Source organism: Pogona vitticeps, chromosome 2 (genome assembly GCF_051106095.1).
Source record: "Pogona vitticeps strain Pit_001003342236 chromosome 2, PviZW2.1, whole genome shotgun sequence".
NCBI lineage: Eukaryota > Metazoa > Chordata > Lepidosauria > Squamata > Agamidae > Pogona > Pogona vitticeps.
The window spans coordinates 115,157,594-115,169,794 of NC_135784.1; the positions used below are offsets into that span (position 1 = coordinate 115,157,594).

The window sequence follows — 12,201 nt, forward strand, 5'->3', positions numbered from 1 at the left end:
TGACGAATAAGAACTCATCCTCTTGCACGTACGTCTATCAGTATTTTCAGTTCAGAAAAATTAATATATGGACATTCATGCACAACACAGAACCTCCTTCCTCCTGTCAGTCCACCCACCTGGACTGGAATTTGGTCTTTGATAAGTAGCCACCAGATTAGGACTCAGGCATAGACATGTGGCAATAGTACAACTCATGCACTGGGAGGTAGCCACCAGATCAGATTATGGGTGTGGGTCTGGACCACAGATTGCCATCTGGGAATGGATACATAGCCCCCAGATTGGAACAGAGGCATGGGCCACTATACTGTATGCTGAGATGGGTGTAGGACAAGCCTCTCTCTCTTCATGGTGAAGATATTAGTGGGCTCTGAAAGAAAAAGGGAAACATCTTCCTGCCATTAAGCCAAGATTGATCTCATGGGTGGGTTCCCACTGTCACTTTTTTAGACTTACAGAAATGGGTATTTCCATCCCCCCTAAGCATCAGGAACAACATCTTAAAAGTGAGAGCTGTTCAAGAATGATATGAACTGTTACATTTGGGAGTTTGATTCCACACTGGGACAAGAGCCGGCCTGTGTAGACTTGGGCAAGCTGCAGATTCCTAGAGCACATAGAAGGCAACTTTAAACCATTTTTGAGTACTCTATACCTAGAAGACCCAGGAAAAGGTCAGAATAAGTCAGAATCAACTTGACAGCATACAATTATTATTTATATAATTAATGCATGTAATAGATGACCTTATTACTTGACACTGAAGGGAACTGTCATCAGAATGTTGGAATGCTATCTCGAGTCAGTGTCGCATCCACCATTTCCTGAATGTTTCAGATGCTATCTTTGTCAAGGAGTTATTCTGAATTGCACATTTCAGTTTAGGGTCATTTTACCTGTTTGTATGCACTCAAACAGTTATAAGCCAAGAATAAGAAGCAGCAATTAAAAATGGAAATAGGGGACTATTGAGACAAGAGAAGAACAGATGCAAAAAAAGAAAATGATTTTCAGTCCTGGACTCAGGCCAAAAGCTTTGTGCTGTGCTACCAACAGTAATCCCACCTGCCAGACTGTTGCAGGCTCCTCAGATATAATCATGATGTTTAAAATAAAACACAGTGAAAACATATGCCTCAGCCAGAAGCCATGCTGGGTTCTCCTTTATTTGGCAGAGTAAATACTGAGCATTTAATAACAGTCCTTCCATGTGAAATCTACCAATAGAGAGTACCATTATTATAAATGTACCATTGCCTGCATCACAGCTGCTCTTTGAACATGCAAGTGTGATTCAATATCCATTGCGCTAACCACTACGCAAAAGCTTCTCTTATTTTTTTAAAAAATCTAAAGCATAAGCAATAAATGCAAGGAAAAAAGACTCAATATAGCCATACAGCATATATTAACATGGAGGGATCACAGCATGCTAATCATTAAAGAAGAGCAGTTTTCATTGCACTTCAAAATCTAAACTGCTACATTGTCAACTTAATATTCCACAAAATATGCATTCAGAATATTTGAAGGTCAGGAAGAGAAAGGATAATATTAAAGGAGAAAATGAACCTTCCATAGGTGACAGAGTTGCAATATTACCAGGATACACCAGGTGGCGCTAACCAGTAGAGCTTCCCCAGAGAGATGACGACACCAAGCAATAAAGCAGTGTTGATAGCAGAATAGTTGTATTATTTACAGGATATATACATACATGTACAGCTTAGTCCTTGTTTCCAGTCCCGAAGTCATACACAGCAGTTTCCACAGAGTTCAATGCATAAATCAGAGTCAAAAGCCCTTATAAATTAGTTCAGCAGTCAAATACCATATGTTCAGTCCAGTAGCCAGAGTTCTTCTTCCAATATACAGCACGAAGACACAGCTTCTTCCAGGATACTCCAGCACAACAACAGGACAACAGCAATCCACAACACCACAGAGAGTGTGTGCTAGGTCTGCTAGCTTTATCCCAGGGTTAGCCAATCCTGGGATTGCTCTCTCAGCTGTTACAATTTACTCAGCTAGATAAATTCTAGTTTTGCTTGTTTCTTTAGTAATGATCCTTACAAATACTTATTGCATAGTACAAAACTGTATTTAACAATTCCTCCAGGTGTCTCCCAAACCTGTTAATAGGTCCACATTGGCACAACCTGGGTACATAACCATGAACAGGTTCACAACTCTTGTGGGGCATACCTGTATGTATACATACATGTCAAAGTGTGTCACATTTAAAACCTGCATAATAAACACAGGTAGCCAAAATATATTTACATTACATTTCCTTAACCATATTACTTGGGTGTGAGTTAGGGTGCTATTCAAATATTTCTTTACCCAGCATGTTGTTAGTCTGTGGAATTCCTTGCCACAGGATGTGGTGATGGCATCTGGCCTAGATGCCTTTAAAAGGGGACTGGACCGATTTCTGGAGGAAAGGTCCATTGCAGGTTACAAGTCATGATGGGGATGTATAGCCTCCAGACATAGAAGGAATGTACCTCAAAATGGCAGATGCAGTGGATGGATCTCAGGAGACGTATCTAGTTGTCTCGTGGGCTCCCAGAGGCATTTGGTGGGGCCACTGTGAGATAACAGGGAGCTGGATTAGATGGGCTCTTGGCCTGATCCAGCAGGGCGCTTCTTATGTTCTTGTGTTTATAGTCTTATAGCCATATGCATCTTTTTTTCAACTCAATTGAAATGTTTTTACACCAGTGTAATCCATTTTATCCCACACCACATGTTCTGTCTAATAAACCCTTTAATTTTTCCCTTTTTTACTTGTATTACTGTGTTTGTAATGCTGTGATTCTAGGATGGCACTTTAAATTTACTGTATATGTTTTTGTAATTTTATGCTAAACTAGCATGATGGCATTTCTCATTTCTATAAAAAGTTTCCACAGAAAATATTAGGCATTCTAAGAATATTTTAGGAGTATACAGTATACTGCCATTATCGTTATTTAATCATAATGGCAACTATATCATAATGGCAGCTATATAGTATATATAGCTGCAATTATGATTAAATAACAGTAATGTCAGTTTACATATCTAGCTTGTATTACCTTTTTGAATTCACCGGTGTGTCTATATTCACACAGCATCATGTCAAAGAAGATTGGGATAGTGGCTTTCCGTAGCTCAGCTTCAGGTATAAGGGTCATTTCCAAGATCGGTCCAACCATTCCGGGAATAAAGCAAATTTTATTTTGCCCTGGGGAGAAATTGCAAAAGGGGACATTATTCTGTGATTCCGTGATTTGCACAGTTAGGAATAAATGAATGTGATTTTTTCAGCACTTTATACTTACCAAAAAACATAATATGCATGCAATATAAATAATATACATACTAAGCTACCATTATATAAGCAGTAGTGCTACCATTGCCATTGTGGTAGTATTATGCAGGGCTCTGTTTTCCCCCCACAACTGCTACAGTACATCTGCAATTCAAGAAGGTAGACCTGATAGCACCTCACACATCAGGGGAAATGGCCCAGAGAATTCAGACTTACACACCCGGTCAGCATTCCAGTTTCAAACATTTCAGTGCTGAGTATGCTTGACAAAGAAAATAATGGGAAACAATACATTCCCTCCTAACCCTTTCCTTCAAAACCAACCTATCAGCGAACATTACACCGTAGCCATTTGAAATGTTCTCTTGTCTTCGTCACAATGGACAAAATCCATCTGCCTCCATCCCTGGATGAATAATGTCAACCATTAGAAAGCTCAGAATAGAAATAGTGGCCTGGTAACTCCATTATGGATTGACTGCTCAAGAGCCACATGAAGCAGAGAGACTTCAGAGTCTGCCTGAGGAGACATTTGCATTTATGACTGATGATTTTTTTTTAAAAAAAGAGATGATGATGGAATGACCTTCCACATGTCATCTCCAACAGAAATATGAGGTTTTAAATATTCCTCAGATATGGGTTTTGTGAGGAAAATAAAACAAAATGTAGTAAGGCATGAACTGTTTGCTTCTTGCCTTTAATGGCACTGCGTAATAATGCCTGATGCTTCAGAGAAGGCGGATTGTTGGGGGGGGGACCCACTAACCACTGTGGTCTGCTTTAGGTTTGATTTGCTGCATTACATTCTGTCAGGAGGCACCTTGTAATACAAGCACAGCGCAGAATTTACAGCAGCAGTGTTGTTTTTCAAGGTCTCAATTCCCAGCTGGAAGTGAAACCTTGAAATCTACAGTTCTGTATACTTTTTATCTGGAAAGTGTAAGAGGGACTTACATAGCTGTTTAGATATACAGTATATAAAAACTACCCACTACTCCTCTATTAACCAGAGTTGGGGACTCGAGTTGCAGGACTGGCTGTCAAGTCAGACTTAAGCTGCACCAGTTACTTGGCTTGGCTTCAAATCATGGGTTCCCCCCCCCAATGATTCAGACTTGACTCCTGACTTGGAATACACCCACCCCCTCCTTTTTTCTGGGGAGAAAAGCTGGTTTGTAACAGGGACTTGGACTCGGGACTCAGAACTTGGTAACAAAAACTCTGATTTAGGACTTGGTACCAAAAACACAGACTCAGATTTGGGACTCAAATCCAAAAACTTGCTAAAATCTCTGCTATTAAATATGGGTCACCTGTATGCTTCAAATTAAGAATATCATTCATGGAATGGAACAAGGTGAAAGGACTGAAAGGGAGCAGGGGGAACCACTATCGGGAACCACTTCAATGGCCCCGATTCTGATCTTCCTCTGCCCTCCAGGCAAATTCCATTTAATACTATGTGTGGAATATTTTATTTACTTGGGGATCATTTATATACTACCTACAACCTAGAGGAGGATTTATGGGCACACATGCTGAAATCCTGTTGCACAGCTTGATAGGAGCAGTGGGAATGATGCCAGCAACCACAACAAAATGCCATTGATTAAAGGCTTCCCTTAGCGATTTTGGGATACATGTGATATTGTCACATTGTGCACAAGTCACGTGCACACGGAAATTGCCAAAGGAAGTCGCTAATCAGTGTGCTGCTGTTGCTGCTGCCATTCCTGTTACCCACATGGAGCTGCACAACAGGATTTTAGCCACTGAAATTTAGCCAAACCGATGTAATGATTTAATCATTTTCTATAGGGTTAGCTTTGTTAGTCTGAATTCTGTTGCAACAAAAACAACGAAGCCTTGGACCTATTAAAGACTAAGAAAATTTATTTTGCATAATGATGCATGGATTGTATTCTGCTTCTTCAGATAACATTGATTTTGGCAGATAAGGATTATATAAAGAGGTATAGCTGCTGAAAATGATAAGCTGAAAGAAAAATGTCTTCTGAACCCTTGTTCCTGCCTGATGGCAAACTTATGCAACATGTCATGCAACATGACAATTGCATGACAAAATTGTCATGCAACATGACAATTTCCCTCTATTACCATATAGTTTTGCTCCCCTCAAAAAAAACTCCTGGATAGCTCAGTGGCTTAGGTACCTGGCTGTGGAGCCAGAGGTTGAGAGATCAATTCCCCACTATGTCTCCCTAGCAGGAGCTGGACTCAATGATCCGCAGGGACCCTTCAATTTCTGCAATTCTAAGATTACTATTATTATAAGATATATTTCAGCACTTTTAAAAATGTGTGAAATAAGAAAGTTATTCTTTTTCACTTAAATTGGATATTAAACAGATGCTTTCACAGTTTTAATTGTTGCTATTTCTGTCTTAGCAGAATATGCTGGCAGCTTGCTCCCCAAACTATTTTTTGTTTTAGTGTTGTTTTTAAAAACTAGCTAAAATAAAAGTATAGTCCCATCTGGATATAAAAATGAACAAATAGCTATAATTTTTTTTAAATGCTATTTATTTACTATGTTACTTTGCACATCTAGTTTTAAAGACAGGGATTTTCCATCTGCACAGAAACATATAGTTTTGAAAACAAAAAAAATGCTGCCAAATTAGTAAGCAAAACTGCCCATAAACAACACTAAATGCTACCCTCAGGAGAACACAAACTAAGGCTTCAGTCCTACACCAACCTACTTAGAAGAGTGTATATTTGAATGCAGTCATGGTTACATTACCAGTAGAGATGGGGACGAACCTCCAAAATGGCAGTTCTTCCTGGTTTGTGATCCGTCAAAGTTGATGAACCACAAACCATGAACTTCCTCCCCATAAACTGATGAACCACAAATCAATTCATTGGTTCATCAGCTGTTCATTAAGACAGCTGAAGGCTGTCTCTCTCTCTCTTTTTAAAGCTGATCCCCCCCCCACAACCTGCCCCCTTTCCACTACCACTGTCACCTTCCTACCTTGCCATCATCTGGGCTCACAGTCCATGCCGCTGCCACCACCATCCGTAGTGATCTGTGTCCTAAAAGAAGCTGCAGCAGCCATCTTTGCAAAGGGCAGGCTGTGTCCCTTATGGCAGGCCATGGCTGCGGAAGCCACTGAAGTGGGGAGCAATGGATGGTGGCAGTGCCAGGTGGCAGCGGATAGTGGTAGCAGCTTAGAGAGGGAGGGGAAGGAGGCAGGCTGTGGGTCCGGCTGCCTGCCTATGGGCCTGCTGATAACTGCTTGGTGGGTCCATAGGCAGAGTGGGAGAGCAATAGGCCTCCCTTTCTTTGTATGGGGGACAAATAGAAATGGACAAATATTTATCCCTTTCATATTCATCGGGTTCTCTGGAACTCACGAATATGAAGGGACAAAGATTTAACAAATCAGCAATTTTTTATGAATATTGTTTCATTTTTTTATTCATCCCCATGTCTAAGTGCCTGTCTATACTGCATATGTAGAATGGCATCGCTGTCACAGTTTATTTTTATTTTGTTTTCTTGTTTTCTTTTTTTATGCTTCAAAACATCTTAACCTAAACTTAACTTAAACCCAGAGAGGAAGGGGTAACATTGGTGCTACTCGGTATTATTCTTTCAGGTGTTTGCTTTATTTCGCAATGCCTTATTTCACATACATATTGTAAGAAAAGCACATAATGGGCAGAAAACAACTAAAAAATAATAATTATAACCTCTGTCATCTTAGTTGAATTCCTACTGACTTTACTGTAATTGAATCAAAGCCAGACATAGATTGTTCAGTCCTACCCACCTACTTTTTTACTCCAACAGAGATTGGACATCCATCTACTCGATAATTTGAATGGGAATTGGGAATCCAAATACTTTATCTGCTTCTGAAGAGAACTCATTGGTCTTTTGGTATTTCATGCTTATGCATAAAGCAAAAGAGAATTCTAATGTGATAAGGGAATCAAAATTAAAAATAGGTAAGACTGTTTCAATTCAAATATCTGTGTATGTGTCGTAACTACAGAACTCAAATGAAACCAATCCCCTTTCCCAATAACTAAGGTATAACAAGACTACACTGCTGTGATTTATAGGCTGAAATCCTGTTCTGTAGCTCTGCATGCATAACAGGAACAATGTCATCAAGCCGAGGCACATTGCTACTGATTAAAGGATTCCTTTGGTGATGTCAGGGCTCATGCAACTTTTTCTCATTGTATGTGAGTCATGTGTACCCTGCCATCACCAAAGGAAGATTTTAATCAGCAGCAATTTGCTGCCACTGATAACATCATTCTCTTTGCACACAGGGAGCTAAGTAACAGGACTTCCACCAATGAAGCATAAGCTGACTTATTTTACAGTGCAATGATTTATTTATTTATTTATTTGTTCATATGTTGCTTTGTTCCTAAAGGATCCAAGGTAGTCTACAGTACTAAAATAAATTTAAAAACTAAAACAATAAATTGTTACAATATGAAAAAAGAATTAAACAGATATAGTAAAATCTATAAATCAGCAATATTAAAAGCACACATAAAACAATAAAATAATCCCTTTAAAAATACTCTTGGTCAACCAGTCATTTAAAGGAGAGCCTGCCTGAAGAAAAAGGTCTGTCTGCTTGTGGAAGGACATCAAAGTTAGGGCCAATCTGGTCTCCTATGTGGGGGAGTTCCAGAGTCTGAGAGCAGCAACAGATAAGGTTATAGTATGCAGATGTGTGGTTTTTTAAATAAATAAATAATTCTGTAGGCACTTTTGAGAAATGGGAAGGTAAAATGTTACCTTTTGAAAACTGGAAATGCAGCCATAGCTAAGACCTTTCTGTTGACTAAGCACACTGACTGCAACTAATTACTTTTGAAAAACAATGTTTAAACCTGTCGTTTGATATCAGCACATGTGTAGCAGCATTATTACTGTTGTTAAGTGTTACAACTTCCTACTTATTATGATCCTATGAATTGTTGTTTTTTATTTTTTAGTTGTTAAGTCATGTCCAACTCTTCATGACCCCATAGACCAGAGCACGCCAGGCCCTCCTGTGTTCCACTGCCTCCCAGAGTTGGGTCAAATTCATGTTGGTAGCTTCGGTGACACTGTCCAGCCATCTCGTCCTCTGACATCCCCTTCTCCTCTTGCCTTCACACTTTCCCAACATCAGGGTCCTATGAATTAACAACCTTCAAATGGTCCTGCATTAACAACCCTGCTCAAGTCTTGCACACACAAGGCCATGGCTTCCTTTATTGAATCCATCCACCCATCCACCCATCCAATTTGTACCCTGCCTATCTGGTCAAATGACCACTCTAGGTGGATCCATCTGTATCATGTTTGGTCTTCCCTTTTTCTACTCCGTTCAATTCTTCCCAGCATTATTGTTTTTTTTTCCTGTGAGTCTTATCTTATGATATGTCCAAAGTATGATAGGCTCAATTTAGTTATTTCAGCGTCTTGTGAGAGTTCAGCTTGATTTGACCTAGAACCCCTTTATTTGTCTTTCTTGCGGTCCATAGCATCTCTCCAACACAACATTTCCAACAAGTCATTCTTCCCCTACCAACACTAGTTATTCACAAGCATTAGACATTCACCATAAAACTGTTAGGCTTTTTGGAAAGGACCTCATTTTCTAAAATCACACTCAGACGTGGGAAGTTCAGGCAAGACAGTCGGGTCCTCTCTGGAAAGTGATATCCAAAGTGAATTAGATTGAGATGATCCCCATTTTTACACCAGCTCTGTGAAACTGCCAAAGTTACAAAGTTTTCAAGAAGCTATAGAGCACTAGCAGTAGGAGGATGGAGAATAATTGCTGAATTCTTCATTCTTATCTACTGAGCTTGTTTCAACTCAACAAGGCAAAATAATTCCAAACCTTGCTGAATTCCTCGCCTTTAGGCAAAAGTTCTTTTTTCTACCCAAGGTCTCTATAATTTGCACCCTTTTATCTGTGCAAAAATATTGTCCTTTCTATTTGAAAGCAAAGCCAGTACATGCAGTGAGCACCTTGCCCTTCTATGGGGTGAGAAGAATAATTTTCCAACTTCTTGTGTTCATAGGTGAGGACCAAATAAACAAGGATTTCCCCTGCTACTATTTCTTTCACTTTCCTGCTTCACTTTACATGGATGGACCGATCTGGAGACATGCACGAAATAAAAAAGGAATCACTAAACTAATTTAAAAACGGCTAATTTGTTAAGCTGTATTCATACAAATCAATGCCCAAAACTCTTCTCTACAGTCCCTCCATGTTTTGTGAAGATTGGGCTTCCCCAAGTGAGCTGCTAAAGGGTACTTGACTGCAGAGGGAATCCTCTTTGTGGTTGTATAACTTGGATGTCTGAAACCCAAGCTTCACCTGACTTGAAGGGATTGTGGAGGAGAATCAGGGAAAACTTTCCTGCAAGTGCCTTGGGCACCATTTTATAGGGTTTTAAAGTAAAAGAAATGAATCAATTTGTTGATTTGTCAGGAAAAAAATGTAAATTTGTAAATCATGATTCATCAACCTTGGTGAATCACGAATCAAAATGAATCTCCATTTTTTCTGATTTGTGCCCATCTCCAACTGTAGGCAACTTCATACATTTAGAAGCTTTCACATCAGGCAAGTTGCTCCCCACTGCACATAAAGACAAGGCCTTATCCATTTACACAAAAATGAACCAAAACCAATAATTTGATGTATTAGAAATCTTCCTCATATAGAAGGAGGTTTGGTAAATACGTGTCTCAGACTGTGCTTACTTACCAAGTTTGTACCACATGTCACGGATAGCAAAACCAATTAGACGCCTCATGTCTCCGTACCTGCAATGGAAGAGAGAAGATGTTACTTTTATTATAGCTTTTATTGAGTAAACAAAGAAGTAGTTTTTCTGATTATTTAAAAGGCTTACTTGTTCAGGATCTTCAGACACTTTGCATGGGAGAACTGTTCCAGCTGCAAGGAATCCTGGGTGATGAAAGCCACTGCAAGGTGAAAGTAGTTGTTCCACAGCTGTAAATGGAAGGGAAGACAAAACCCTGAATTGTTGCAATGCCATTCAAGAATGAAAGGTAATATTAAAATGTTGGGGCCCTTTCATAATTCACGAAAGCAACTAGCCGGAGCAACAAAAGGTTTTGATATACAGTAATGCAAAGATATACATTGTTATTACCTTGCAAATAGATTAAAAGCAAGAGTGTGATCTTTATATCCTCTGGCATACATTCCCTCAGTAGCACCAGGGGATTTCTATGGGATTTGTTAGCTAATAACAAATTACAGCGTTGGTCATAAAATTCTGTATATCCCAAATTAGCCGCCACTCCCCCAAACCAAACAACCAGTGTCATGATACTGTGTTATGTTGGCACAAGCTAATCATGGCTTTGTGGCAGTAAAAACCTCCCCTTGATTTTGAAGAAGTTAGCACAGGTAAAATATGCCAAGGACATCGAGTCATATACCCTCTTATAGCTTAGTATATTTCGAAGGGCTCTGCAGTGCTATGACCCCAGTTTTTTGTGACACTGGATATGATATTTTGCCCATCTGTCTTCAGGAAGGAAAACTGCAAAGATTTCTTTTCACAGAGCTGTTGGGATATAATTTGTCCCTTGTTTAAAACTGTCAGAATTTGCTATGTTGGGATCAGAGGTGTTCTTTTTCAGTGCTGCATAGCTGTACTGAAGCTTATCATGGAGTCTCTTCTACACAAAAGAACACTAAAGATTCTATTTGTACATCTTTCAGTAATCCATCAACAGTAGATAAAATACTTTTTCTACATAACATGCATTGTGGTTTACCAAAAGGATCAATGAATTATGTGATAACGTATATGGAATATCATCCTTATAAAGTGATCAGTATTTTAATATTAAGACAGGACAGTGTGACTTTAGAACATTAGCATCTCATCAATACTGCCAACAATTTAGAATAATTTAATATATTCTCTCCTGCTTCCAAGCCTAAAGAAACTAATTAAGTTTTTTGCCTTATTAAAATATATAAACAATTATATTCACTGTCATGTACTTCTCAATAAGCAGCATAGGAACTGTAGATAATGATATAAAATAGAGCTACATAGATGCTTGCGTTTTTAAAATAAATGCCTTTATTTAATAGAAATGCAGCATGTTAATCACTGATTCAGTCCCTCTCTGCCCCTACCCCCCAATTTCCCAAAAGGGCATCTGGAAAGCAAATTACTGCTATTATTCTAAATACAGTTTACTGAAACAAGCAAGTTTTACTGAAACAAACCTGGGCATTTCTAAATTAAATGAGATCTGTGAATTTCAACTAATGTTTGGGATGACAGGCAAGGTAGCAAGCTCTGTAGCAGGACATGTCTGCATCAGTGTCCCCTCAGAATAGGATGAAACCCTAAGGGAGATTGCTGGTGCAGGGGAGTATAACCCCAAAAGCAGCCATCAAGGGGAGTATAACCCCAAAAGCAACAATCAGGAAGAAAAACATTCTATACAGTCTAGAGCCAGACAGAGCTTGGGAAATTTACTTTTACAAATAAGAGCAAAAGAACCCGGTCTGAATGACCATGGCTCTGGGAATTGCCATTCAAAAAAGTTATATCACAAGCTGTAATGCCATGCCCAAACCTACAACTCAGGCAGAGCTGAAAGAAATCATAGCAATGGCCAGTAATGAGCAGCAGCTGAGGAAGGCAGTTGTTAGTGTTTATTTATTAAAGTATTTAAATATTTTTACCACATATTTCTCCTTAGAAAAGGACCCAAGTTGGCTTATAGGATTTAAAGACTAGTTAAGAACAAAACAATTAGTATACAAAGGTGGTGCACAGGGCCATGAAGAGGACTGGAAACCTCCGACAACCACATT

The 12,201-nt window shown here is 39.2% G+C and overlaps 1 protein-coding gene across 2 annotated transcripts in view; it reads right to left on the reverse strand.

Annotated features, from left to right (window-relative positions):
* The window catches only part of DOCK2 (dedicator of cytokinesis 2), a 386,088-nt gene that overhangs the window by 69,429 nt on the left and 304,458 nt on the right, over positions 1–12,201 (reverse strand). For both annotated transcript variants that reach the window (XM_072990261.2, XM_020780495.3), the window contains exons 31-33: positions 10,244–10,344; positions 10,096–10,154; positions 3,087–3,235 (exon numbers count right to left, since the gene is read on the reverse strand). In XM_072990261.2, coding sequence (XP_072846362.2) covers positions 3,087–3,235; positions 10,096–10,154; positions 10,244–10,344 — 309 coding nt within the window. The remainder of the gene's footprint in view (positions 1–3,086; positions 3,236–10,095; positions 10,155–10,243; positions 10,345–12,201) is intronic.